Consider the following 27981-nt stretch of genomic DNA (forward strand, 5'->3'; position numbering starts at 1 on the left):
GGGCAGGGGGGCGGGGGGGAAGGGGGGGAGGAGGGAGGGAAAGGGGGGAGGGGAGGGGGGAGGGAGGGGAAGGGCAGGGAAGGGGAGGGAGGGGAAAGGGCGGGAGGGGGGAGGGGAAAGGGGAGGAGGGAGGGGAAAGGGCGGGAGGGGGGAGGGGAAAGGGCAGGGAGGGGGGAGGGCAAAGGGGGGAGGAGGGAGGGGAAAGGGGGGGAGGGAAGTGGCAACACAGGACAGGGGAAAGAATAGCAAAAAGCAGCAAGGAGGGACGGGAGTAAGGGAAAGCAAGGTAAGGGGGAGAGAAAAGGTGGAAAGTGGATGTGAAGAAAGGCAAAAATCGGGAACAGCAGGGGAAGAATGGGAAAGGAAGAATAGTTAAATGGGGAAAAGGGGGACATGGGGAGGAGAAAAGGCAGAAATGGGGGTACAGGGGACCAGGAGGGAAAGAAAGGGGAAGGGGGGTGGAGGGGAAGGGGAAAGGTGTCAGGAGCGAAAACAATGGCGGGGAAAGATGGGAGGCAGAAGGGAGAAAGAAGCGGGAGGAGAACAGGGAATGGACAGAAAAGGGGAGGGGGAAAGAGGGCAGAAAGTAAAGGGAAAGAAGGGGTGGGGGTACAGGGTGGGGGAAACAAAAGGAGGAGAGGGAACAGCAGGGAAAGAGAGGACATGCGAGAGGGGAGGAGTAAAGAAAGGGTAAAGGGAGAACATGGTATGGGAGGGGAAAAAAAAAGTAAGAAAGGGGAATGGAGGATGGGGGTGAGGAGAAGGGAGGGAGTACAGGGATGGGGGGAACAGGGAAGGGGGAAAGAAAAGGGAAAAGGGGGGACAGCCGACTGAGGAGACAAAGACAGGTGGAAAGGAGGGGACAGCAGATTGAGCAAGGGGAAGGAAAGAGAGAAATGGGACAGGGGGAAGAAAGGGAGGACATGGAAGACGTGGTGGTGGTGAATTGAGAAACAAGGAAAGGGAAAAGGGCGGATCCAGAGGAAGGAAAAGGGGAAAGGGGTGATGGGGGGGAAGACAAGGACAAGGGAAAGGGGAAAAAAGGGGAGAAGGCAAAGGGGAAAAGGGCAATGCAGGGGGATGGTAAGGGGGAAAGGTGCGCCATGGCAGAGATGGTAGGGGAAAGAGGGCGACAGGAAGGGGGATGGAAAGGGGGAAGAGAGAATAGGAGATGGGGTGGGAACAAGGAAAGGGGGGGACAGGGTACAAGGTAGGAATAAGGGGGGAAAAGGGGGAGCCAAGAAAGGAGGGACAGCAGGGAAGAAAGGAGAAAAGGGGGACTGTGTGAGGTGTAAAGACAGAAAAACAGGGACAGGAGAGGTCAAAAGAGAGAAAGGGGGGACATGGGAAGGGGGGGAAAGGGGGGACAGGGGTCATTGTAGGAGTAAGGGGGAAAGGGAGGAAAGGAGAGACAGCAGAGAAGAAAGGAGAAAGGGAGAACTGGGGCATTGCTAAAGCCCAACAGCATATCACCCCCTCCCCTGTACCTGTCCCCAGCCATGAGCTCTGCGCCCAAGGGCTACAAATGCATCCATGGGCACAGAAAAGGCAGGGAAAGTTTGCCCGTCAAAGTACGTAAGAAATCCCGGCAGTGAGCTGGCTACAAGGCTCAGTGCCGAAACGCAGCAGGACAGAGGGAGTAAAGGCAAGAGGAAAGCAGGAGGAAGGACAGAGGGACATAGATAAGAGGTGTGGGACAGGGAGCCAGAAAACAAGACGCTGAAAACAGGACAGGCACGGGGAGTGGGACAGCCATGACTGACGGGCACTTCCGGTATGCTGGAGGACCGCGGGACCATAGAGATCTATTTCCGGAGGACTGACGGGCACTTCCGGTATGCTGGAGGACCGCGGGACAATAGAGATCAATTTCCGGAGGACTGACTGGCACTTCCGGTATGCTGGAGGACCGCGGGATCATAGAGATCTATTTCCGGAGGACTGACGGGCACTTCCGGTATGCTGGAGGACCGCGGGACAATAGAGATCAATTTCCGGAGGACTGACTGGCACTTCCGGTGTGCTGGAGGACCGCGGGATCATAGAGATCCATTTCCGGAGGACTGAAGGGAACTTCCGGTGTGCTGGAGGACCGCGGGATCATAGAGATCCATTTCCGGAGGACTGAAGGGAACTTCCGGTGTGCTGGAGGACCGCGGGACCATAGAGATCTATTTCCGGAGGACTGACGGGCACTTCCGGTATGCTGGAGGACCGCGGGACAATAGAGATCAATTTCCGGAGGACTGACTGGCACTTCCGGTGTGCTGGAGGACCGCGGGATCATAGAGATCCATTTCCGGAGGACTGAAGGGAACTTCCGGTGTGCTGGAGGACCGCGGGACCATAGAGATCTATTTCCGGAGGACTGACGGGCACTTCCGGTATACTGGAGGACCGCGGGACAATAGACATCAATTTCCGGAGGACTGACGGGCACTTCCGCACGGCTCAGGAGCGTGTGTACAGGCGGTACCGGAGCGCTGCTGGCCGCTCTCGGGGCCGGGCGAGAAGGCCGTCGCTGCGGGAGGGTGGCGCAGAGGCCGCTCCAGGTGGCGAGGAGACCGCGGGAGCCCCGCCGCCGCTTGGCCCTCGGTCGCCGAGCGCTCGGTGCCGGTCCGGCCTCTAGGAGGCCGCGCATGCGCCCGAGCTGCACAGCCGACTTTCGGTGGCCGGGCGGCAGCGCCGCGCGCGCCACTGCGCATGCGCGGCTCCCAGGCGAGCGGCAGCGCCCTATTCATTCTCTGGTTCTGAGCGCTCATCAGGGTGATGAGTACTGGCCGGTCTCAGCCCGGTTTGTTCCACGCAGACCCAGAATCGGGAGTGGTGGTGGCATATTTTTGGGCGGTGGCAGCAGCTCCCGCTCTGTGTGCATGGCCACTTCAACAGAGACTAGAGGGAGGGCAAGATTTTAAATCCTTTCTACAAAGAGGCATTCTTTGCATTTTAAAAACATTATATATGTGTAGGCATTTACAATTATGTATCCATTTACACATATATATTTAGGGAATATATATTATCTGTTTCCTCATATAGAACACCTATTTAGACATATCTATTCCAAATGATATATTAACACTTATTATATAGAACATCTAATTAACTACCTGTTTAAAAATATTTTGACACTAATATCTTTTTATAAGTAACTTTACAAAATCTTTTTTATATTCTAAAATCCTTTATGTAAGACAGAATCACAGAATGGTTAGAGATACAGGTTTTTATTTTGAACTCCTTTAATATACATAAATATTATCCATCAATATATATAAAATTAGAGATTTTTCTCTATTTCAATGCCTCATGCATATAGTTACAGGGTTTCATGTTTTTTAATCCCCAAATGAATTGTCAGACATTTTGGGGCTATGACCCACCTCTTTTGGGGCAACGCCCACATGACACCACCCCCCCCTCCATCCCCCACTCACCTGCTCCTCCACCGCATAATTGTCACCCTGGGCTGCCCCAAATGACATCATCACCAACACTGACTCACACACACCCCTTTTTATTCCCACACACACACAAAAGGCACAAAGCCACCAGACCCAGGGCTGGCCCTGTCCCCTCAGGGCGCTCAACCACCAGCAGGCAAACCTGGGCAGGGGGGATGTCTGTTGAGCGTCACCAGACCCATATGGCAAGACACCTGAAAAACAAAAAGCCCCAATTATATTTCAGCAGATGATTAACAAAGAGCACATATGAAATCAGAGGAATTCCCTCAGACCAAGGGATGGGACAGCAGCTGACCTAAAGGACTTCACAGAAACAGCTCAGCAGCAAATACAGCATGGCCTTTCAAAGCCAGAGTGACAGGAACTCTTCCAGTCAGTATTAACACTAATCGGTGCCACTCTGAACACGTTCCAAGCACGACAGTAAACCCTCGGGCTGGCCCTGAGAAACGCCTCCTCCCTTCCTCATGGTGCTGCTGCGAGGACCTCTCCCTGCCAGGCTGTTACACAGGACTGTGCTGTGACCAGAGTCGACGCAACGGACCCCCTCAAACAGCTACAGCTCTCGCACCACTGCTGCTGCTGCACACCTTGCTGGGATGATAGATCCAAAAGGGCAGGGTAAAACTCTGAAGAGAGCAATGAACAAGAAAGAACAAAGCTCCGTCATTCGCTTCATGCTGAAAAGGTGCACATACGCTTATAGATAGATATATCTATCTCTAATAAAAAAACTGACACTGTGAAGGTATTTGACATGCCTTTGGCACTAATTGAACTTGCCCAGCTGTCAGTTGATACCATTAAACTGTCCATCTCCAAAATACACAGCTATAATTTGACTCAGGGGCTTTTGGGTGCTGCACAGTTCAGAGGGACATCTGGCCAGCTGCCCTGTCCAGGAGAGATGCTACTGAACCGCCGGGAAAACATGCTGCTGACAGCCAGACAGAAATCAAGACCTTCAGAGCACTCCATCTAAATATTGGCAATAAAACCCTGCTAACATTCGGTTGCCTCTTTTTAAATATTTTCTTTTTTTACATTTTTTTAAATCCCCATTTTTAAAGCTTTAGAACAAATACCTAACTGCCTAAGTACATCTAATACATTGTATGCTACAGCCATTTGGCAGCTGCAGTTAAAGCAATGCAAATCAGTTTGTAAATTATACAATTTTAACCTTTTTTAAACTTCAGTTAAGGATAGAAAAATCAGCAAGATAAAAAATCCCCCACGTGGTTTTACTGGGGAGGGAGGAGGGGGGATCAAATCCTCGGTCCTGCAATCCATAAGGCTACCAAAAAGGACCAGCAGATGGGCTGATGCTTTTGGCTGTGCTGAATGTTCAGAGGAATATGTTGTTATGACATCTCACCTGTTACAACTGAGAACCCAAAGACCTGCGATGCCATCAAATTCGGAAGATGGGCTGTGCTTCGGCCTTGGGAAGGAAATTGACTTTTTCCTGTTGTTTTTTTGTTTGGTTTTGTTTTTTTTTTGTTTTTTTTTTTTTGTTTTTTTTTTTTTTCAAAAGAGAGTGCAAAATCTTGTTGCCAAACAAGGACGTTACAGAAGCAATAACTCACGAAAACCACATCGGGACTCGCTGTCACCAGTTACAAGGCTGTAATGCTTCCTGGAAAAACCCAGAAAACACACAGAGGCCACGCCGATTTGTCCTGCTTGGTCCATGTCTCTTCCCTGACCTCGACTGCTTTTCGTACACAGGCTAGTATCTCCGTATAGTTTTCCAATACCACTGGAAGGTATTTTAAAAACTTGTTGACCGAAAAAGCATAAAGCTTTTATCATGAAAACAAAGTCTGTTTCTTCAGAACACCTGAACCCTGACAAATGCTTTCTTCCCTCTTTTAGTACAACATTATTTTCACAGTGCCAGTTAACGGTAAGCACACAGAAAGAGAAGATTACGCTTTTGGGAAGAGAAAATAAGCAGAGGGAAGGAAGCTTTGCATGGGTGCAACATGCTCCAGAACACACCTTGGTTTTAGTATTTGTGTTCAAATATTTCATTGAAAAACTACAGGAGGAGAGTCGGCACATCCTTCACGTTAACTTCAGAGTCCGCACAACAAGGACCTTAGGGAAACACACAGACGTGCATTGGAGATGTACCTTGTCCTCACAGACCACTCTGGATCCTTTCTGTCTGTCCCGTACTGTCACGGCAGAAGAAAGGGTGACCACGGAGAAACGCTGGCAGCTGACAATCTGCCAAGAGAGGAAAAAACCCTTTAGCATAAAGCTGGGCAGGAATCTCAAGCTGCCTTCTTCCCCGAAGGTTCGCCAAAACGACAGCTGAGCAGAGGAAAAAGTATTTGACATCACCTTTGGGATGGTTCTTGGTGCAGGCCATGAGAGCTCTTGCATGTTTTAGACAACCCTGCCTTTCATTGACTCACCAGCAGCTTTAGTTGCACTACAGCCACCTTCCTTGATGCATGCAGATGACAGACAGACACGCGCACACACACACGCGCGTACGTATGTTGCCTCAAGCCTACGTACAGCCAAGGTTTCCTCACCCTAGATGTCCCAAGGTGAAGATTTTTGGTAAAGGGTACAATAACCCACCTGTGCCGCTGAAATGCCTCCTTCCAAAAAAGTGACCAGTTTTTCTAGGCCATTTCTCCAGATGGTCAGGAGCTTTTACAACCACCGTTGCACCACCAAACCTGCTCAGGGTCCCTGCCGGCTTTCGACTGCCCTCGGCCTTACCGGGCACACACTCTGCCATCTCCCAAAAGCAGAAGTACGGCACGAGCCCAGACCCCAGCATGACCCTGCCGGTGCCCATGGGCACCTCGCTCTTCGCACGAGGAGCCCCCGAGCATCCCTGTGAGCACAGCCGCACGCGCAGGATCAGCTTCACCTACTCTGGTTTCAGGGGATGCCATTTCTGAAGCTTTGAACTGAAAACCACCTCTTGATACTCAGCCACCGCAGAAGTCATCCACAACGACAACTCCACAAAAAAGTAGTAACGCAAATTGCAAACCTGCAGCAGCAGCGGCTTCAGAGATACTTAGACCAGGAACAAGGGAGAAAAATAAAACAGCCTCATCTCACGTGCACGAAAGCAGCAGACAGAAAAGGGTCAGCCTTCGCAGCCCTTACAGAAAACAGGCATTCTCCTTCCCTTCCAAAACCTGTCTCTTAGGTCTAAATATCACAGCACCACTGTGGCAATACTGAGGGTAGGGAACAACAGCCCTCCTGCTGGACATTTACGGAACAGGACACACAGGCAGAGGGAAAGGTTGTGCCACACACAACCCTAAATTACCCGAAGGTTTACTTTTACCAAAAATAGCCACTTGGAACTGTGGGATAATTACTGGAGGTGACTTAGAAATTGAGTTATAGTCACATTTTGAAGTACAGCATCCATGAAACCTCCAGGGGCAGAGTGCAGCTGGTGCGCAAAGCATACGTTTCACACAGTTTCCCAAGGCGACCTTAAACGTTAACGACATTGGAGGAGTCTGGCGCATTGACTCTAAGAGAAAAATGGTGCAGAGGATGGAGCAGAGTGGAGACACCGTGGCCAAACTCTGTGATAAAATGGGAACCTGAGGATCAAATGGAACCCTTGAAGGTCTTGTGGAACTGATAAGCTGCCTCATTGTTACCCTGAGCCAACGATCTCTCATTTTTTGACAAAATGCTATCCTCTGGGTAAACTTTGCTCGTTATAATGTCATTGTAATACCAAAACACACCTCCATCCCAAAAGCTACCTGCCTCCAAGGTGCGACCGCTCCTCACGGAGTCTGTGCTCTCAATTTTTCATAGTCTATACCTTTAAAAGCGAAGCGAGAGGATTTTACAGCAATTGTAAAAAAGTATGTATGATCGGAGTCCATCAAACTCCACCTGAAAGGTAGAAAATAGTATTAAATTAGCTTAAGATAGGAGGGATGTCAGGGAAGATACCGACACGGTCGGGGAAATACCATCGCTGACCACCCCTGACTTCTGGGATCAGTCAACGGGCTGAGCCTCTCTTCCCCCCCCCCCCCCCCCCCAAGGACGCCTGTGACTAAGATTTGAACACTTGGCTATACCAAATACTTAGAAATCTCTATAGAGTTGTTTTATAACTTAGCGCATTTGTAGCCAGGCTATATTACTAACTTCTTTAGTATTTGCACGTGGTTTGCAGACAGTAACTCACTGGCGATCTAAAAGAACTTGTGTATCTATTGCTTCAATAAACTACACTTTTCACCAATCTAGCCATGAGAGTTCATAGTGCACACGACCCAATTCCTTAAGTGTGGCCATGCTAGTTCATGGAATGCCACTAGAATTAATTGTGTATGATGTTATTAGTGCATCTGTAATCGTGATACTTCAATATACATATGGAACGTGACTGGACTTTTAATGCCAAATCAGGCATCTCTCAGAATTTAAGCCTAGCCACCCCCAGCCCTTCTGACAGGCTGGAACGCAAGAGGGTTTATTTTCTGCCAAATTACTTTGTCCTTTAATGCAACAGGAATGTACTGCCAAAGAACATTTGGCAATAAAACTTCGATGTGTTTGACACATGCAATTTTTGGGGAACTCGCTATTTGCTTACAGCTGCCGCTGCTGATGTTATTCCTTCAGAAATCCTACCTGTAGCCAAGTTTGTCACTACCAGTTCAAGCACTTCCCTTCCTGGTATTACCAGCACATTTACGCAGGCAAGTAACTTCATTGCTCTGCTCAAATTAGCCAAAGGAAAGTTACAGCCATGAGAGAGGAGTCAAAAAGGGGAGGTCAGGCAGCAAAAGAGCTCTGCACACTGCCACCAAGAAACACTGCGCTCTGCTTTGGAAACCACGCACATGCCCCAAAAACACCCACGCACCCACACCCCCACACAAAACAAACCAAAAAAAATCCCACCCACAACGGTGCTGAGGGGAAATTAATGAAAGGGAACACCAGCAGGTGCAACATTAAGTGAAATTTGGCTTTAATGCTGACCATGTACTTAATAGACCCTCTGAGTATACACCTCAATCCGCTGAACGACTGCTCCTTTTCTAGAAGGACAAACTTTTTTTTTACCTCAAAGTCCTAGATTCCAGGCTCCACGGAACAGAACGTGTGTTGAGCCACAGAAAAACACGCCATCAACACTCAAAGAACAAAAAGAGTCAAATAAATAAAAAAAAATAAAATAATCAAGCGAAGCATCAGTTTCCATCGTGTTTCATTCACTACATTTCTACTGGCATCTAGGTGCTCACTAGTTAACTATACTGCCACCACCTACTCACAGAAATGTAGTTACGCAGAGAAAAAAAAAGGCTATTTCCAACTTGCCCATAAAACTAGTACGACCAAACAGAAGAGAAACGCTTCACCCTAAAGACGGTAACAGGCAGCTCTTAATTTATCCGAGATGAAAGTTTTTTCTTTTACCCAAAAGGAAGACATTCCTAACTACCCAGGCACCAATTCGGGAAGGAGGCATGCTCTGTTAACTGCAATTCTGCATCAGCTTTTCTACGCTGGCAGCAAATTTGCCTTTTCTGCGGGTTTGACGTGGAGTACCTGTAGTGTCCCTGAAGTTGCAAATGGTTGTCCCCACTCCCCCAGCCCCACGCGTGCCGTTACCTGAGCAGCCGGTGGAATCAACCCCGCAGGATTTTCTTCCCGTGACGCAGCAGGTGACACTGGGCAAAGAGGAGACAAGAAAGGACCCTGTTTGTCACAGCCAGCCAACGGGGACAAGCCGTGGGACCCCCAGCCCACCTCTGCCCTCGGGAGCAGGGCCCAGACAGGTGGATGTAACCCCCGAGGCAAGAGGCCGGGCTCCCCATTGGCACAAGGACGACTCGCCTCCCCCCTGCTTGGAGCTCCTTGCTTGGGACAGCCTGGCCTGCGCCTGGCCACTCCTTCTCCTTACGAGCTCCAGCTATTTGGAACAGTCTGAGCTTTTGACAAGGGTGTCAATTGATCACCGTCATAACTTGAGTATTATGATTAAACACCATAGCTTTAGAAGGTATAAATATTGATTACTTTGTATGACTAATTACTCAATAACTGTTATAAACAGTGTACAAAGGAGCGCAGGACTCGAAGAAGAGACAGTGTGCGGGGTCTGAAAAGCACATTTCCCCCCAGAGACCCCATCAGACACAGACTTCAGCCCATTGCATGCCGGCCTTCTAAATTTTGGGGTCTGAAGGGACCAGACCCCCACCTCCACGGAGGGTCCACGCACCCTGCCCACCCCCTGCTTTCCCCCGCAGCCCCCAACGCCTTCGTGCCTCTCTCTGCCCCCAACACCTTCGCGCTTCACTATCGCCCTTTCGGGCTTTATGTCTCCAGTACCACCAGCCCCGAACCCCAAACCCCACAGGCCGAAGGGACCCCACGGGGAGCCAGGCCGGGCCCAGCCACCCCCACTCCAACCCTGCAGTGCCGCCCCCGAGCAAAACCAGCCAAATGGGAGTCTGCTCTTGCCCCCCCCAAACCAACTCACTTACCGCCCGTTTCTGAGACCAAAACCCCAGTTCCTGGGCCTGCTCTCAAGCCCCAAAGACACAGGACTCAACCCCTGCTCCTCACCCCAAGGCCACGCAACTCCGACTGTTTCTCAGCCCCAAAACCAGCCCCGGGAGCCTGCTTTCCAGCCCCAGGGGTAGAAGACCTGCTCTGCACTTCGGGCCCTAAAGCAACTCACCCTCGCTGCTTCCTCACCCCCTCGGCAGTCCCCGCGGGAGATGCTGAAGGCCCGGCCGAGCGCAGCCGCCCAACATACCGCCACCCCCAGGGCCCACAGACACTTTTTGGGAGCGCTGGGCAACTGCGGAGGGCCCGGGCCCACCTCGCTGCGGGGTAGCGCCAACACGGCGCGGGCGCCGCTTCACTATCGCCCTTTCGGGCTTTATTTCTCCGGTACCACCAGCCCCGAACCCCAAACCCCACAGGCCGAAGGGACCCCACGGGGAGCCGGGCCGGGCCCAGCCACCCCCGCTCCAACCCTGCAGTGCCGCCCCCGAGGCCCCCTGTTCGCCCAGACCCCCTCAGCTCCCCCACTCAACTCGACGCGCTCCAGCTGCCTTACGACGTGCTCGCGGCAGTACCGCGAGCACGGCAACCCGGACGCGGCCCAGAGCCCGCCCACCGGACCCCACTTTCCTCCCGGGCCACGCCGCTCCAACTGCGAGCTGGGCGCCATTTTACTCCGGCCCCTCCGCTTCCGGAGCGCCATCGACGGCCCGCCCACGTCGCGCGTCCATTGGCCGTCGCCCGTAACCCCTCCTTGGATCCTCGCTCCATTCGTCACGCTTCGCGTCAATCTGCACCGCGCCCCCACCCCGACGACGTCATCTGACCAATCGAAGTGCGGCGCCCGCGCCGTGATTATCCCGCCCTCCCGCCCATCCGCCCCGGAGCGGTTGCCATGGTGAAGAGGCACACGAGGCAGCGCGGGGCCGTTGCCGCGGCGACGGGGAGGTGCTGCCGGGCCTGACGAAGGGGGGGGGGGGGCGGGAATTGACCAAAACCCGGCTTTTTCTTCTTAAAAACTTTAGAGATGTGTGGGCCACAGCAGTAAATAAACCGGTTGCGCAGCCCCGCCCCCCCCGCGCAGCGATCCCTGGGGCCAGGCACTTCGAGGGGGGTCGGGGGCCCCCGCAGCTCGGGGGGCACCGGCCGCTGCGCCGGCGCGTGGGCCAGCAACTGCGGGGGCGCACACGGCCCTAGGGGTAACGGGGAAGGCTCCGGGGGAGCTCTGGCGAGCTGGGGAGGCGCCCAGCCTCTGCGCCTGCCGGGGGTGTCCGCCTTCTTCCCCTCTCGCCTTCCGTCCGCGCTCGGGTAACTCCCGGGGGCTGCCCGAAGCCGGCTCGCCTCCAGCGCACCGGCAGGCTGCCGCAGCGGGCAGTTTGAAGCTTGCCTCCCCGCCACCCCCGGGCCGCCAGCGGGCGGGAGCCACCCCCGCCCCCGGCGAAGGGCCTCGCTCGCCTCCCCGCTGCTCGTGGCCCCCCGGCGCCGCCGAGGATTGCGCCCGGTAACCGCCCGTGCGGGGGCGGTGCTGCAGTACCGCGCTTCGACCACGCGGGGGCAGCAGCAGCGGCGCCGAGAACGAGGGGGAGGTGGAAGGCGGGGCCGAGGCGGGCGAGAGGCGGAGCCTAGACACGTGGGAGGCGGGGCCGAAGTAGGCGGAAGGCGGGGCCGAAGCAGGCTGGGAGGCGGGGCCGAGGTTAAACGGGAGACGTGATGGGGAGGGGCGAGAGGCGGAGGCGAGGTGTGGCGGAAGGCGGGGCCGAGATAGGTAGGAGGCGAGGCCAGGGAAAATAGGAGGTGGGGCGTGGAGGCGGGGCCGAGGGGGGCGGAAGGCGGGGCCGAAGGAGGGCGGAGAGGCGGGGCCGAAGGAGGGCGGGGAGGCGGAGTCGGGGAGGGTCGGAAGGAGGGGCCGGTGAGGCCGGGAGGGCCGGGAGGCGGGGCCAAGGGAGGGCCAGGGAAGGCGCAGAGGCGGGGCCGAGGGGGGTGCAGGCAGCACCCGCATTAAGGGACAATCAAGCTCATTCGAGGGCTAGCTTGCGGCCTTCACGACAGGGCTTGAAGATGCCTGGGGCTAAGAGACAGGCCTCCGGGGAGGTGCTGGACCTGGGGGCATCTGCAGCGGGCGAGAGGGGTAGGGGGGAAACGGGGGAGCTGGAAAAGGGCCCAGCGAGTCCGCCTGGGGACGGGCTCCTCCTTCTGCTCTTCTCCCTTTCCATCCGCTCTCGGGTAACTGTCGGGGACTTCCCGGACCCGGCTCGCGTCCAGAGGACCGGCAGCCTGCCACAGCGGGCGGTTTGAAGCTTCCGTGCAGCCACCCCGGGGCAGTCAGCGGGCAGGAGACACTCCCGTCCGCGGCGAGAGGGCTCGCTCGCCTCCCCGGTGGTCCTGGCCCTCCCCCGCCGCCGCTGCAGTACCGCGCTTCGGCCACGCGGGGGCAACAGCAGCGAAGGCGAGGCGGGGCGGTGTGGCGCGTGAGCCGGGTGGCCACGTCTCTGCGCCCGCCGGCACCACGCACCTGCGGCGGCAGCGGCGTTTCCTTACCGGGAGGCAGCAACGAGTGCGGCGGCACCACCCCGCAGACACCGCAACATCGCGTTGCCAATACCGGCGGACGGCAGCGTTGGAGCATGGGGATGCCACCGCGCATGTGCAGCATCTGAGCTGCAATACCGGCTTCTGGTCGTCGGGCGACAGCATCATCTTAATTATGCCTTTCTGAGCACTCAGTAGGATGAGCAATGACCGGTAGCAGTACAGTTTATACCATCCAAAGACGATAACTATTTACTGGGGGTACAGGGCTTAAATCTCTCTACCCTGTTGCCTGCAGCCCAGGCAGTAATATTCATTGCCTCTGTACCAAAAAGCATCCAAGTGGCTCGAGCATTTCAGCCCTTTGCATTCGGCAGCTTCAAAAGTCTGGCGATTGTGTCTGCCCGTGCCCCCCACCCCAGTACCTATGGAGGAGATGCAGCATTGGGAACCTGTGGAACAGGCTTCTTTTTGTTCCGGAGTGAGCCACAGGGACTGCTGGATTGGTCTGCATATGGCATCAGGGTTGTGGGAGTGACAGTAGCGAGTCAACACATGCTGGCGAGAGATTTAAAAAAAAAATGTCAGTTCCTTTAGCTCCCTAATTTGCCTCCTTAAAACAATCACTTCAACACTCGGTTTCTTTAATCAGACCCCTCTCCTGGCCTGCAAGCCATTTTCAGCTAGCAACACAGCTGAAATACAGTGCCGGTAGAAATCTAGCTATCTTCTTGCTTTGATGTCAAAAGGCTTTTGTAACTTGAACCCTAATTGGAGAGGGGGAGGCGGGGCCGGGCGGGAGGCGGGGTCGATGATGGCAGCAAGCTCGGCTGAGGGTTGGGAGGCGGGGCAGGGGAGGGCAGAGGGGCGGGACCGGAGGTGAGGAGGTGGTGCAGGGGAGGGCAGGGGGGCGGGGACGGGGGTGCAGAGGCGGGGCAGGGAGGGCAGAGGGGCGTGGCCGGGGTGAGGAGGCGGGGCAGGGAGGGCAGAGGGGCGTGGCTGGAGGTGAGGAGGTGGGTCAGGGGAGGCCAGAGGGGCGTGGCCAGGGATGAGGAGGCGGGGCAGGGGAGGGCAGAGGGGCGTGGCTGGAGGTGAGGAGGTGGGTCAGGGGAGGGCAGAGGGGCGTGGCCAGGGATGAGGAGGCGGGGCAGGGAGGGCAGAGGGGCGGGGCCGGAGGTGAGGAGGCGGGGCAGGGGAAGACAGGGGGCGGGGACAGAGGTGAGGAGGCGGGGCCGGGGAGGGCAGGGGGGCGGGGCCGGGGAGGGCAGGGGGGCCGGGGCCGAGGCCGAGGCCGAGGCCGGATATACCTGCCGGGACAAACGTGAATGAGGGGACACGCGTGGGGATGACCTACACCAGGGGCTCCACCTGGGATAATCCACAGCGGATAACTCACCCGGGATAACCAGGAACAGATAATCCACTCTGGATAACTGACCCACACCGGATAATGCCCTGCAACATCCCTCAAACTGCCAGCATTTCACCCCGTATTTTTCCCAAATTAGGGGTTTTGTTTTGCTTTTCCATAATATTCAATTCTGGGCTTTTTCAGCACTTTTCCACAACATAAAAATTCGCAATTTTTGCTTTTGGTTTTGTGCATAAATTGCTTTTCTTTCTGGCTGCACAAATACAGGCTTTCCTGGGAGCCCCACGCAGAAGGACTTGGAGGCAAACCAAAACACTAAGTCACAAAGTGGCTGTCAGCCTCCCTCGAGCTTTTTCCTTCAGCGAAAGAATTCTATTTCTGGCATTTGGGAGGAAAATCCCCGGTCGCCTCTGTCTGTGCTCCTGCCTCACCCTTAGACTAGCAGCCTGAAAGCACATTTCACACCTCTTGCCTCCCTGAGACCTCTCCAGTCTGGCTATGGTGCGTCATGTACGCGCAGTGCCAAACCGAGATCTCAGATCAGAGCACAGACCTGAATGCCGGGTGGCACAGGGGAAGTTTTTGTTGTGATCTTGATCACCTTTGTTGTCCAGCATCTAACATCAGGCGCAGCGGACGACCAAAATGCACGTGTGTCTCAGACGGCGGTTCCCACCGGCAGGCATCCCCTGACGCTTGCTGTGCTGGCATCACGTGTTCCACCTGAGCCCCTGGCTGTGGTGTTGTATTTGTAGCCGCAGAGCAGGCTCAGAGCTGGGCCACCTGCCGAGAAAGCGAGGGTGCATACCACTCCCTGCTCCTGCTCGGTCCATCCTGCGTGATCCCAGAACTCGGGGAAAGTTTGCTCCCACCCGGTTTCCAGTTCGGGGCCTGATCAGCACCCTAACCCGGGCTCCCAGTGGTGGCATTGGTGACCTGCTGGTCACACACGGCTCTGCATTCACTGGGGGCCCCTTGGTGTCCTTCCTCGGGCCACGCAAAGCTGGCTACGTTCTTCCTCCTTGCCCTCCTGTATCTCTGGGCACCCTGGTGTGTCATTTTGCTTGTAAGAGTTTGCTTTCCTACTCCTTACTCTCTTCTAGAGCAAATACACTCCTCGAGGAGTGATAGTAATACTGTGCCAGAGCCTACAGTCTCAGGAAGACATCCTTCTGCTTCATGCAATAGGAACAGAGTCGCCATAGGCTTCCCAGAAGTATTTCAACAATTATTTTTGTCACAGCAGGCATCACAGAAAACCACCATATGGCTTGCAAGCTCTCATATAATACATTTAGAGCGTGAAGATTCTGCTTAGTGCTGAGACTGGTCTACAGGAAAGTCTCGGGAGGCCACGACTACATCTACAGGAGCAGCCCAGAACTGGGAAAACTGAAAATAGCTTAGGACCATCCTCCAGAACGCACAGCACAGAATACTACCGCCTTGCACGTCTGACAGTTGCATAACATGTGCGGAACAGCCTTTCACGTAACTATTTGGAAAAGCAGACACAGGGTGCTTTCGCTCATTGTTTCTGTGTCTGTTAGAAATGCGCTCTGAGCTGACTGACTCACAACAATGCTTGAGACCCAAGGTGGATGTAATTTTATTTTATGCTCATACTGGCTGTTCTGCAGAGTGGGGAGAGCCATCATCCATCAACACGTCACACTGTCATCTAAATATCTCATACTAATACATTTAATAAATGAAAATACAGATTTCGTTGAAATTCATGTTGAAAACAAGTAAGAACATCAACAAGTAAATCCTACCGCCGTGCAAAATACCATTTTCCAGTTTCACAGCATGGGCAGGAGATTAAAAGCAAGAAATAGTGATTTATGGAAGCCAAGCCATCCCTGGCTTGGACATATCACTTTACCCCTCCGTTCTAGTCATCGAGGCACGCATTGCCAATTGATATGGCCACAGCAACCCCATTTACATTTGACTGAACTCTGTCCACATAACAAGAGCAGAATTTGATCCTTCTGTTGGGGAGTGCTCTGCTAGTGATAAGCACCCTATATGCTGAGCTACCAAACATCACAATTCACAAAATAGCAAGTTCTGATTATGCTTGCTCACTAACAACCGGGGAAAAAAAAAACAACAACAAAAAAACCAACCTCTTTCACAGATTGAGACGGACAGCAGAATAGCTGAATGCAGTTAATTCTGAAATGTAGAACCCCAGGAAAACTAATAAAGTCAAAGTCTAGTTCTCGCCATTTCCTGATGACCACTAAGGCAAACAGTAGTTTCGTTATGCGAGATTTGTTTTAAAACTACAAGAGGATTCTTCCCTCTTGTTAAAGGCCAGTCACTTGGAAAAAGCTGTATGACAGTTTCAAGAGACGCTGAATACCAAAATACCAACGCCTCTGGGTAAATCTTCACCGACGTCTTTTTGGCAACAGATAAGGTTGCCATATTCCAGGGATGATCTTCTAAAATATTCATCCAACAATTGAAAGTAAATCACCATTATTAAAGTAAATCACCAGAAACACTTTGAGACAATGCTCTGTTATGCTGAAAAACGTGAAAACCCTCTCTCAGCTGCACACTTAACATGTTACAGACCTGCGTTGCCTTTTCTTTCAGTATTTTAGTATATTTATACTAAAACAGAGTTGTACCCTGCAATAAATTGCATATTATAAATGTCAAACCTACAAAATTATTGAGAATCATACATAAATGGAGAAGGCAAACGTAACAAAAAAAAGAGCAAGATCAAAGACCCTCACTGTTCGTTAGTAAAACTCTGAGATGTGTACACACTATTGTCCATTCCTGTAATGACTGAGTATTATCTAGAACTTTGCTTTTATTTATTTACAGGAAGCCTCCTAACTAAAATTTCATGAGGTTGAGGTATGAGACATACCATTAAGTTGAGCTACCAATCTCAAGTTCCCTCCACAGTAAGTGGTGATAACGGTTGTTAAAATTCAGTATGCGATCCACCTGACTGAATGCTGGGGTCTAATTTTGGACAGGGTAAAATGATCCTCATGTTTATGAGAGCTTGTGTGAGTCAAATGACACAAATGGCTACCGCAAACCACTTCCATTACCTGAATGACAATGAACGAGATTCTGGGGGCACGGAGCTGGCATGCCACAATCACAGAGAAAGAAGGATGCATGTCACCAGGGTGCACAGGAAGGCCACCTTCCAACGGGGTCACTGAGAAAACTGGACTACGACCAAGCAGCATCACAGATTCTTCCTGTGTTCTGCTGTTCTACACGTTAGGAACAGTCCAAGATCTGAGCTGCACAAAATTGTCTTTCACCTGGTTTTACACCCTTTTTGGCTTGATCTCTGAACATTGCACTCTGCAACTAAAGATCCGGTCCTTGCTTTGTGAAAAAGCATCTGCATATATGGAAGACAATGTAGATTTGCAACGAGCATGCTGATAAACATCATTAGGGCAGCAATCTCTTTGGCACGACAGACTAACCTTACTGCCCCTACAAGTCCTATTCCGCTACCTAGGTTGGATCTGTACAGAGCAATTATAAAAAAAGGATCGTTCTCCCTGAAAGTGGCAAAACCAAATTTTGACTTTACTGTAAGACAACTCTTTCAGGGCTGCAGCCTCGAATGCAGTTTATCAGCAACAACTCCTGTTGCCTCTGCTCTTAAGAGAGGCGATCAGAGTTCATTTTTTGAAGTTTGGTAGGAAAATTATCTTCCATTTTCATCTCTAGAGCACACATACTTGGAGGGTTCTTCTGTAACTTGAGATCGCCAGTAGACTGAGTCAAAGCCCCGACATTTATTTTTAAAGCTTTCAGCTGTATCCGGTCATCACTGTCTTCACCATGACAGATGGAACTTATTTCTTGAATTTTCAAGAAATCTCTGGTACTGCAAGTCTTCTCTGTGTTACTGGAACTCATTCTCAGGGCTCTTCCTGGAAAGTCTTCCTTTCTCAAGCTAATCTTCTGAAGTTTAAAAGGGTGCTTGTTTTTCTCTCCTGACATATCAATACAGTCAAGTGGACAAATCTGTTCTCTTCTGGTTTTGTTATCATCAACAGGACTATTCAAAAGTGCTGACAGGGATAGGTTTTCTTCTTGCTCTTTAACACTGTAAGGAGGAGTGGGGACTTCAAACGTAGCATGAAACTGAGAATAATCAACACGGAAAAAGCCATCTTCTAGGGACATTACCGGGAGGAATCTGTGACCCCAAAGAACTTCATCTTCTGTATACGAGGTCCTAGCTTGACACGTCATTCCTACAGAGACAAAGACAAGAGCATGACATTCTAATGCAAGCAAGCAGACCGGCATACTGAACAAAAAATACAAGGTAAGGCTGATGGATAAAATTCAATTGCAGCCTGTAAGTTAACAAATTTCTAGATTATCAAATAGAGCGATTGTTCCTAGTCAATCTCCCGACAGTCAACGGCATGCCTCTAATTGATTTACTAGATTTTTATGCAAATGCCGGAGTAAATATTGCAGACTCACACGGAGCAAACAGCTTTTGATAAAAGCAAAACATAAAATTAAGATAGCATAAGCTTGCTAGCAAAAACAATCATATAGTTTGCATGTAATACTGTTTCCTGGAAGTCACCTTCTGTCCTGGTTTGAAGTAGAACAAACCCAATTTTCTTTTCAGTAATTTTACTTTTAAGTCTTTTCTAACTGACTGCACTCTCTGAAATTAGCAGTATGTTTTTCAGAGAGTGCCTGCTTCCAGAGTGATAAGGTCCGCTGTTTATAGTTAACACTAAGGAATGGTGTTCGGAGAGGCTCCTGCTTATACTTACTGCTATAAGACCCAAGGGCAGCTCACTTTGTTGTGTGCCCCGTTGGAGGGTCGGAAGCAGAAAAGCATAGAAGGGTCCCACCTGCAGGGAGGAGCGGACAGGACAGGTGGCCCAAAACCGACCAACAGGGTATTCCATCCCATCTGCCTCATGCTCAGTACAAAAGCTGAGGGATCAAAGGGTCAGCCTCTTTCTTCAACAGCCAACGTCCAAGGAGGACTCTGTCTGTTTGTCTGCCTTTGATCTCAATCCGTGCATTCCTGAATCCAGATCCAGAATCCGGTTCCTGTCCGTTGCTGAGTCCAGTCTGGACTTTTCTGGACTTTCCCCATGCCTGCCGGTGATGCGACCATCATCCTGGGAGCTTGATAGGGGGGTTGTATATATTATATGTATTTCATTATTTTCTTATTAATATTATTGTCTTTTTATTGTTAATAGTTTTAGTTTCATATTTCATTAAAGTACTTTAGTTTCTATTCAACCCATAAGTCTCTCTCCCTTATTCTCTCTCTCTTCTCTTCTGGGAAGGGAGAGAGGTTAAAAGAGAGCATCTGTCATTCGTTTAGTAGCCAGCCCAGCCTAAACCACGACACCTTGGGTGAAAGAACCGTTGCTTGGCAGAGACTTACAGAATTCTCTGGCAAAGATCAGGCGTAAGGGGAGCCAGAGCTAAATGAAAAATTTAATATTCAATTCCTTCTATAGGCTAGGCTACTTTTTCTCCAAACAGTATGTCAAGAAAAAAGCTGTGCAGAGACACTGCAGCTGTCTTCCAGCTGTGTAAGACACAGGTACTGCTGTAAAGATTGTAGAAGAATTTGTTGCACTTAGTGCAAACATACTTCATTAGCAAGTATTTACATGTCTGAAGTGACAGCTAAAATGTGTTCTAACCAAGTCAACAAATCTGCTACAATCTCAGCATAACCGTGATGATGATAATTAATACAAGCATCCCAGATGAGTAGAGCTTTAAGACTTCCTGTCATGGTACTCTTCAGAGGCAGAATTTGCAGTTGGTAAGCCCAAACTCTGATTTGCTCTCCAGTTACTGCCACATTAATGCTCAGACAAGTACAAAAAGTTTTCCTTGTGATACCTGGTCAGGTAATTGCATTAAGTGTGGTTATGAATGCATGCTTATCTAAGATACATGGTTCAGTTGTGGGATCAGAAGAGGCTTCTGTGAGGATCTAAAGACTGCTGCACTCAACGAGAAAGAGTGTTCTGCCGTGGTGGATTGTGTATTCGTTTAGAGGTCAGTCCGGCACGTTCACAGTAATCTGTCGGTTCTGTTTCCTGTCCAGCATGGGATGGATGAGCTTGGCTGTGCCAAAAGGACATCACTGTTTCTAAGGTGGGAACTGGGCAACCAGTAATCTTGTTGAAAGAAGGATGAAAATGCTCCTTGATTAATCAAAGTATAAAAAATCCTCAAAAGAAGGGAGAAGAAGATCAGAATATCGATGAACCTATGGAATGATTTGGACTTTAACAGTATGCATGGATTGTCAATGCAGAGGTTCTTAAGTAACTGGAGCACATTGTCACAGGATTCATAAAAGAATTAAGTCCTCAAAAGACAAGGCCACAAAGTCAGCTGTCATCTGGACAACACTGTATCAGAATTTAAAAAAAAAAAGTTTAAAAAACCCAAAGCCTTGCTCATATTTGCTGATAACCACATGTTCCTACAATCTTTACAACTATGTGGTATGTATTTCTACTATAAAACTGGTTTTGTTATTTTGCATTCAATTTAATGCAAGCTAGGCTGAAAGTGATTTTGCAGCATCGGCAACTTTTAACGTTCAACGTTCTTTCGGAGCAGTGGTCCTTAAAACAGAAGCCTCAGGGGTGTTCTACTCCTCTACATGCCACACTCAAAGAGTGGCAGGGTACATCTCTTCTCAGATGTATTGGCCACTTTGCACATCGGTAACGCAGAGCCCTGTGGGGAAGGGAGGTCTCCTGTTTGCCGGTAAAGGCCACTGAAGCTCTGTAGCATATGGCAGGATATTCTGGAGCATCCAGGATTAGCATCCTGAAAGGATTAACAGCTGCCTTGCTGAAAATATCAGGACTGAAAACAAAGACTAAAAATCAGAGCATGCGTATTATTCTAAATCTTACCCGTAGTCTCAACGATTCCTTCAAGGATGACAACTATTTCAAATTGCTCGCTTCTTAGTGATCGTTGTGAGAGACAAAAAAAGGGGCTCTTTGAGTTAATTTCATGACAGATAGTTAATGGGGAAACTAAAAACAGCTGGTCAGCTCCAGTTCCAAATCCAACATCCAGTTCACACTGGTCTAGCGGCAGAAATTCTCCCTCCGGTGTCTGTCGGGACTAAAGATGAAAAGATGATTTAGTAATCACCATATGAGGCAAAACACGAAAAGCAATGCAATGAAGTTTAAACCTGCCTCTTTCGTAATATTATCATCTATATATTAGGTCTGTAGATATAAGTAAAGCTAAATACTATAAGGATACTGTATATGACCAATTTTGACTTTTCTTATTATGCCACTAGATATCATCATCATTTACAAACTTTACTTTACTATGAGATATATATATATATGTATAAATTTTGACAAAAATGTTTGGTACCACACTACATGTTTTATAATGGATGTTTGCCATGAACATCCCGTGACAAAACTTCCCGTTAATGAGAACAAAATCCAGAAGCCATGCACATTTTAATCCACTGCCTGAATTCATGTTTCGTTATTTTTATGTTACTAATTCCTTTGCCAATTTGCATGTAGCACCTACTGCATGTTGATCTTGATAATGAACTTATGATTATTATTAAGCTAAGTGGCCCGTCTTTATTCATGTCATTTCGCGGGTCCAATAAAAATACTGATATGATAGCTTTCATGGGCCCCGTAGAGTTCCCTCAAAATTTTCCTGGTATTCAAAGTACAACTAAAAATTACATCAGTTGGCCAGGAAGCTCCTCAGTTGATTGCTTTAAAGGTCTTTGTTGGAAATTGTCCATTAAAATGAAAAGCTTTGCAAGGCCTATTTAAAATCCTTTCTGCTTATTGCTTGATTAGAAAGCACTTAACTCTTTAAGAAGCCAACTACTGATTATATATGATAGATTACTCCATCAGAGTTACCATGTAGTTTTAACTGTGATGCATTGGTATTGACAAATGTCTTGGTTCCATTGCTTGGAAACTCCATCCATTAGCCCTGAGAGCAAGCTGAAGCTAGCAGATTTCCTGTTGACTTAGATCTGATTGGTGTTCTTTTAAGAAAGTTTCTGTCTTTAAAGAAAATCCCCAAGCAAGTAGTGTACCTTCAGATTATCTCTGTGCTTCACCTGTATCTTAAAAATGCTGAATTTTTAACTGGTAATTACATAACCAGTTAGGTAGCTGGTAGAGTACAGCTCCTTATTAAACACAACACATGATTTCACTCATGTGCTATGTGTCTGTTTTTCTGCTGAGGAAAAATAAAAATCTTCCTCTCTAAATAACCAAGTTCTCCCTTAAACAAGAGTCAGTTTCTCCAGTACTGATGAGGACAGGGAAAGGAAAATACTAGCTGATGGCTTGTGAAAGCGTTCTCATGGATTATTAGTGCTTTGAGAGGTAAAAGACAGTGCTATAAAACAAAAGCAATCAAAACCACTACTATGTAGCAATCATGACAGTCTCTGTTATATGCAAAGGTGTAATCAAACTACTGCAAAAATATCCTTTCTCTTTTCCTGAGAGAACCCGCAGAACTAAGGTGCAGACTGCGCCACCGCGTTTGTTGCCTGCTTACTGCTCTTCCAGCAGGCGCACAAGTTGGTTGGCAACGTACAATCTTTGCTCCAAGGTAACATGGCTCAACGTGAGCTGTATGAACCAACATGTAAACCTGAAATTTTATCAAATACAATTACCTAGACAAAGACGTGCATATCTGCACAAATTGCTGCCTGAATGACTTAAGAGACGTTTCATCTACAAACCATTTTTCACTGTAGGAGAGTCTTTCATCAAATCCACTCAATGGTAACCAAATCTGTCAAGGATGACTAAAGGTAACAGATCTGGGAGAAAGCAAAAGGTTGCGTTTGAGGTATTCAGTATCTTACATACAGGACTGACCTATGCAGGGCACGGACAATTTTTAAACTTATTTGTTAAATAAAAATAAATTAACCTGAATTAAGCCCTAATATGTTAAGACTCCTAGCCAGTGACCTTTGTTGCATATATATAGCTTTACTCAAAGGATCACAAAACAGGGTGGAAGACTATAAACTGTCAACAATAAGTTTGGAAGGAACACTTGTGATTCTTTTTTTTTGATCATCCGCAAAACGCAAAGCCAAATAAATTCTGCAGATTAATACATGCTTGAACAAGGGCACAATTACTTAGAAATGCCCCAGCTTTAATTTTAAATGTGGCCAGAGATGGAGAATCCAAAGGTCTAGATGAGTTGCTCCAAAGGTTAATTGCCTTGCACCTGATAAAAAAAGACAAGAGAAGTTCAGACTGGAATGAAGAAAAACTTTTCCATCATAAGGACACTAAAGCAGTGGAAGAGCTTGCCCAGCAAGGCTGTGCAGTCTTTGTCCTTAGAGGTTTCCAAAACCAGACTGGAAAAAGCCCAAAGCAACCCGGTCTGACCTCCTAGTTCACCACACAGGAGGTTGGACTAGAGACTTCCCACCGTCCCCTCCAATCTGAATGATTCTGTGATATTAAAAAACATATTGTTTGCACTTTCTGCACATGCCCTGCTTATCGAGATCACAATATAATGGGTCTTCTTACTTATTTGCAATGACTGCCATCTGTGAACTTTCTGTTACAATTTTGTTTGCTTTCAGTTTTTTCAAAGATGTTAATTTCAGCTCAAAGAATAGGTGCCTGCTGGTCATAACCCAAAGCACACTGGCTCTATGGCTACCACACTTCACAGTTCTATTTTTAAAATTATTGGTTACTACATGTTGAAAACAGGTTACAATGATTTTACATTCCTCGGCTTTCTGAATCAAAATGTCCTACGCTACTAGCTGAAACATTTTACAGGCCACTTTACACACCAACACCAACACTACCATGCTTATCAGTGGCATATATAGCCCCATCAAGAGAAGATAAAAATAGGTACCGTAACTGAATTTTAAACAATCAATACCGATCAGCATACGGTGGATGCTGGTTGCTGCTGCTATCGCCAGATCACTCAGGCACACCAGTGAGCTCCAGGAATTAAGAGGCAGAAAATTACAGTTCACTGTGACATCGAAAAGGCCAGGATCTGGAATGGCACATTTTCAGCAGCTAGTTCCAACCACCTTCTTTCTGTTTTTTCCACCAGGGGTTTGCTTTTTCCTGCTTCTAGAGCACTCAATGTAAATTAGAAAGACTCAGGTTTTTGGAAAAGATTTTGCTGAAGCACGCACACTTAGCCTTGTAACTTTGCTTTCCAAACTCTCCACAACTCAGTTCATAAAGGGACTCAGAGTTTTTCTGCGACATCACTACATCATGCTGCTGCACAGTCCCCTGGAACACAAAAAAAGCCAGCACAGTGTCGTGGCACCACTATAATCTACCTAATATCCTAAGGCATATATCACTCTTTCAGTAAATGCCATTCAGACAGACATGGATTGGTGCACTTTCTTTACAAATGTAAATCCTCAGGGCTCCATTGGTCCCACTGAAACACTGTTCACTACTAAATATGGCTCCTATCTCAAATACAAAAGTGTGATAAGACATATTTCTTCACATTCTTTCACTGTGACACAAGTTAAAAAAAATAATCTAGCTATCTAATCGGGTGCAGGAGAAGTGTAGCAAGATCAGCTGTCAACAGCACTGTACCAAGCACAGCGGAAAGAGCACAAATCACAAAAAGGCAGAACTCGCTAAAGATAAATGGGAAGCAAGTTCCAGCATATTCACCATAGGTTTACAGGACACACAAAGCTACTTTAAAGCAGGTGATGTAAATTCACACATTGCTGGAACGGCTGCTATGACTGCTGGAATGATGTGTCCAGTTCAAGGGGCACCTCAGCTGAGGAGGATTTACAGAAAAACATGGGAACTAATACCACATCTTGTAATGAGGACTGAGGGGGCAACTAGTACACAGACATTCACTTTTAAACTTTCCTGTGTCCATAGCTTGTATTTGCCAAAGGTTGCAAAGCAGCTTGAAGAAAAGTCACAGGCATGATGATCATTTGAAAGAAATCAAGTATTACTCACAGATTCATTATCTAGTCTATGAAACAGCTATCAAGCAGGTCCGTCAAATGTCCTTGTGTTTTCTGTCCCAATCATCTGCATATCAGCATTGTGTAGCAACAGAATCACCAGCAGAAAGCACACCACATTGTGTGTTGAGTGTCTTATTTCAAAGTAAGTTTATAGTGAACTACTATGACTGTAAAACCACAGCTGTGACACTGCTTTTATTCTACTTTGACTTGCATTCTATCTTGGATGATGGACAGAATTAAATACTTTAGAGGAAGCTTTCTGCTAATTTTGATTAGTTAGAGGTCAACAAAATCATGGTTTAGCTGGCTTTCTGGTTCCTACAAAAATTGCTCCATTTTAACTCCTGACAGCTTGTTCCCATATATATACACGCAACCTCTTTTTGAATCTTAGCAGATTCTCCATTTTAAATGGTATTCTGCAGCAAGAAAAATTAACAGTTCAGTCAAGCTTCCTGCACAGAACAGGAGGAAAACAACCTTTTGCATTTACCATTGTCCCATCACCTACTGTATACTGCTTGTTTCTGCAGGTTATTAAAATGGCCAAAGAGGTGCTCCAAAGAGAAGATTACCATAGAGAATACACAACATTTATGACATCCAAATATGATATTTTGAAATTAATGTCATCGCTCGCATCCAGCTTCTGATGATCCCCATCGAGCACGCTCCCGTGACAAGAGGTAGCTGCGATGAGCGGCTATGTTGCTTTGTCTTGGCGTGTCGCACAGTGTTTTCCTTCCATTCTACTCCTGCCCAATGTCTCCTGCAGACTTCGGTGCGTGCCAGACCCTACTGTCTCCTAATGACTTATTTTTCACGTTATGATCTCCTTTGAATTCCCGTTTCCTTGCACTCTGAATTATGCGGACCATTGTCAGTGATTAATAAATAGATACCCATGACAATCAAAGGGCCTTTCCACTGAAGCACCTGCGCACAATCCCTCTGCAATGCTGGGAGGCTACTAGCTGGAACCATGGGGCAAGGAACTACAAATTAAAGCTCCCCAAGTTTCCCCAAGGGGAAGAAGAGGTCAAGGTTAATCTTTGTCCTAATTTAATGGCACACAAAATGGTTATAATCGATTTCATATTCCCAGCCATCACCTGCTAAAGGGCATGCCTTAGTATCCCTCCCTGCAGCTATCCTATATCCTGACACATCCATCCCTCCTCACCAAATCGGTTTCCCGGCAGCCTCACAATCCACTGGAATGCCTCTGGGAGCTCTCTGATGAGACTGTCTTTTCCCCCTACACCTGCCTGGCTCTTTCATGGCTCCCACTATGGGCGGCCATGGCAAATTTTTCTGAAGCCCTTCATACCGCCCCAGCCACGTCCACTCACCCACACACCAAGGGATGGGGAAGCTGTCCCTGGGGCAGGGCAGAGCCCACCAGCAGGCAGCAGCAGGGACTGCACAGGGGAAGCCCCGTGCTCCCCGCACTATGGACACATGGTTCCACTTGGCCTGTGCCCTGTCTCTGTCACCCACTGTAACGCAGGTGTCCTATACCACCCACTGTCACACCAGGCCTCACCTTGATCAGCTTGCAACGGATCTGGGCAGACACCATGTGGCTGTTGCGGAGGTTGCCGACACGGAACATGAGGCAGAGCTTGCCATCCCGCTGCGAGACGACTGCAGCATGGCTGAACATTAGTGTCTCGGCTCGTTTCTTGGGCTGGGACATCTTGATGAACATGCAGCCGATGAGGAATGCATCGACGATGGAGCCCAGCAGTGACTGGAAGAGGAAAAGCACGATGCCCTCGGGGCAGCGCTCAGTAATGTAGCGGTGTCCATAGCCAATGGTGGCCTCAGTCTCTATGAAGAAGAGGAAGGCGGAGGGGAAGTTGTACACGTTGGCCACGCACGGACTGTAGGCGTTGTCATGTGGCCGGTGCAGGTCACCTCGCAGGTAGGCGATGCCCCACCACATTGAGGCCATGACCAGCCAGGCAACGGTGTAGGTCAGCAGGAAGATAAGCAGGTTCCAGCGCCACTTGAGGTCCACCAGCGTGGTGAAGAGGTCGGAGAGGTAGCGGCTGCTCTCGCCTCCCAGGTTTCCGTGCTGCACGTTGCAACGCCCGTTCTTATCCACGAAGCGCTGCCGCTCTCTGCGGGTGCCGCTGCGAGCAGGGCCCACCGCCTGGTACTCGTCCCCAAACTTCCTGCGCAGGGCAGACATGCCGCCGGAGCCGGCGGCGGCCGCCGTGAGGTTGCGGCGGGGCGAGGGGCGGGCGGTGGCACCGCGCTGCCTCCGCGCAGCAGCCGCCGAGCACGGCGCCGGCCCGCGGGGAGCGGGGTAAGCCCAGGTGCCCGCGGAGGGGGAACCAGCCGCCGGCAGCAGGAGGGAAGGTCGGACAGAGCAGCCGCGACGAGACCGGCCCAGCGCTGGCGGGACTGCGCAGCCAGGGGCTGAGCTGGGCCGGGGGGCGGGCGGGGCGGAGCTCGGTGGGGACCGGGGCGGGGGCAGAGCCGGGGCCGCCTCGCTGAGCGCCGCGGGGCGGCCCGGGCGGGGGAGCCGGTCTCCGCCGGGGCGGGCGGCAGGTCTCCGGCTCTTTGTGCCGCAAGCCGTTGGCAGTCAGCGCCGCGTTCCGCGCTCGGGGGCCGCCGGGCGAGGACGGCTGATGATCGCGTTACGGATGTCGTGTCGCCGTCGCAGCCTGGTCGCGGAGTTCGCGCTGCCGGAGCTGAGAATCGTCGCGTGAGCGGCAGGGAGTCACCCGCCGAGCGGCCGCGTCGCCGGTAGCGCAAGGGATCTTGAAATGGTGAGATAGGTCGGCTCTTGAACAAAGGGATGAGAAGATGCTAATCCTCAGGCCGCCTTTGAAGGAAAATAAATATTCCAGGTAGACCAGGCCTAGTCCACAGGAGTGCCTGCCTGCCGCCGAGCCAGCAGAGAAGCCAGCTGTTCCGAAGACAGTTCCCCAGAAGCTGAAGTGATTTCAGTGCAGCTGTCGTGTTTTTGATGGGCGGAA

At 49.8% G+C, this 27981-nt stretch overlaps 1 protein-coding gene and 1 long non-coding RNA gene across 3 annotated transcripts; both read right to left on the minus strand.

The window, feature by feature from the left end:
* Positions 1-3996: 3996 nt before the first annotated feature.
* Positions 3997-9200, minus strand: LOC309681265. Of its 2 annotated transcripts, none has more exons than XR_014270023.1 (3): positions 9108-9200; positions 5607-5702; positions 3997-4096 (listed from the first exon to the last, which is right to left on the minus strand). It is a non-coding gene; the product is annotated as an uncharacterized lncRNA (long non-coding RNA). The 2 variants fall into 2 exon arrangements; XR_014270024.1 differs by lacking the exon at positions 9108-9200 and adding an exon at positions 7232-7469.
* An 8374-nt stretch (positions 9201-17574) lies between these two features.
* Positions 17575-27376, minus strand: LOC309681066 (G protein-activated inward rectifier potassium channel 1-like; the record flags this gene model as incomplete). Its single annotated transcript, XM_082494868.1, has 3 exons — positions 26538-27376; positions 20856-21072; positions 17575-18176 (listed from the first exon to the last, which is right to left on the minus strand). Exons 1-3 carry the CDS (start codon positions 27186-27188, stop codon positions 17575-17577), a joined length of 1470 nt encoding a protein of 489 aa, XP_082350994.1. The 5' UTR covers positions 27189-27376.
* Positions 27377-27981: the final 605 nt, after the last annotated feature.

The sequence above is a fragment of the Vanellus vanellus genome (genome assembly GCF_965231255.1).
Source record: "Vanellus vanellus genome assembly, chromosome: 24".
Lineage (NCBI taxonomy): Eukaryota > Metazoa > Chordata > Aves > Charadriiformes > Charadriidae > Vanellus > Vanellus vanellus.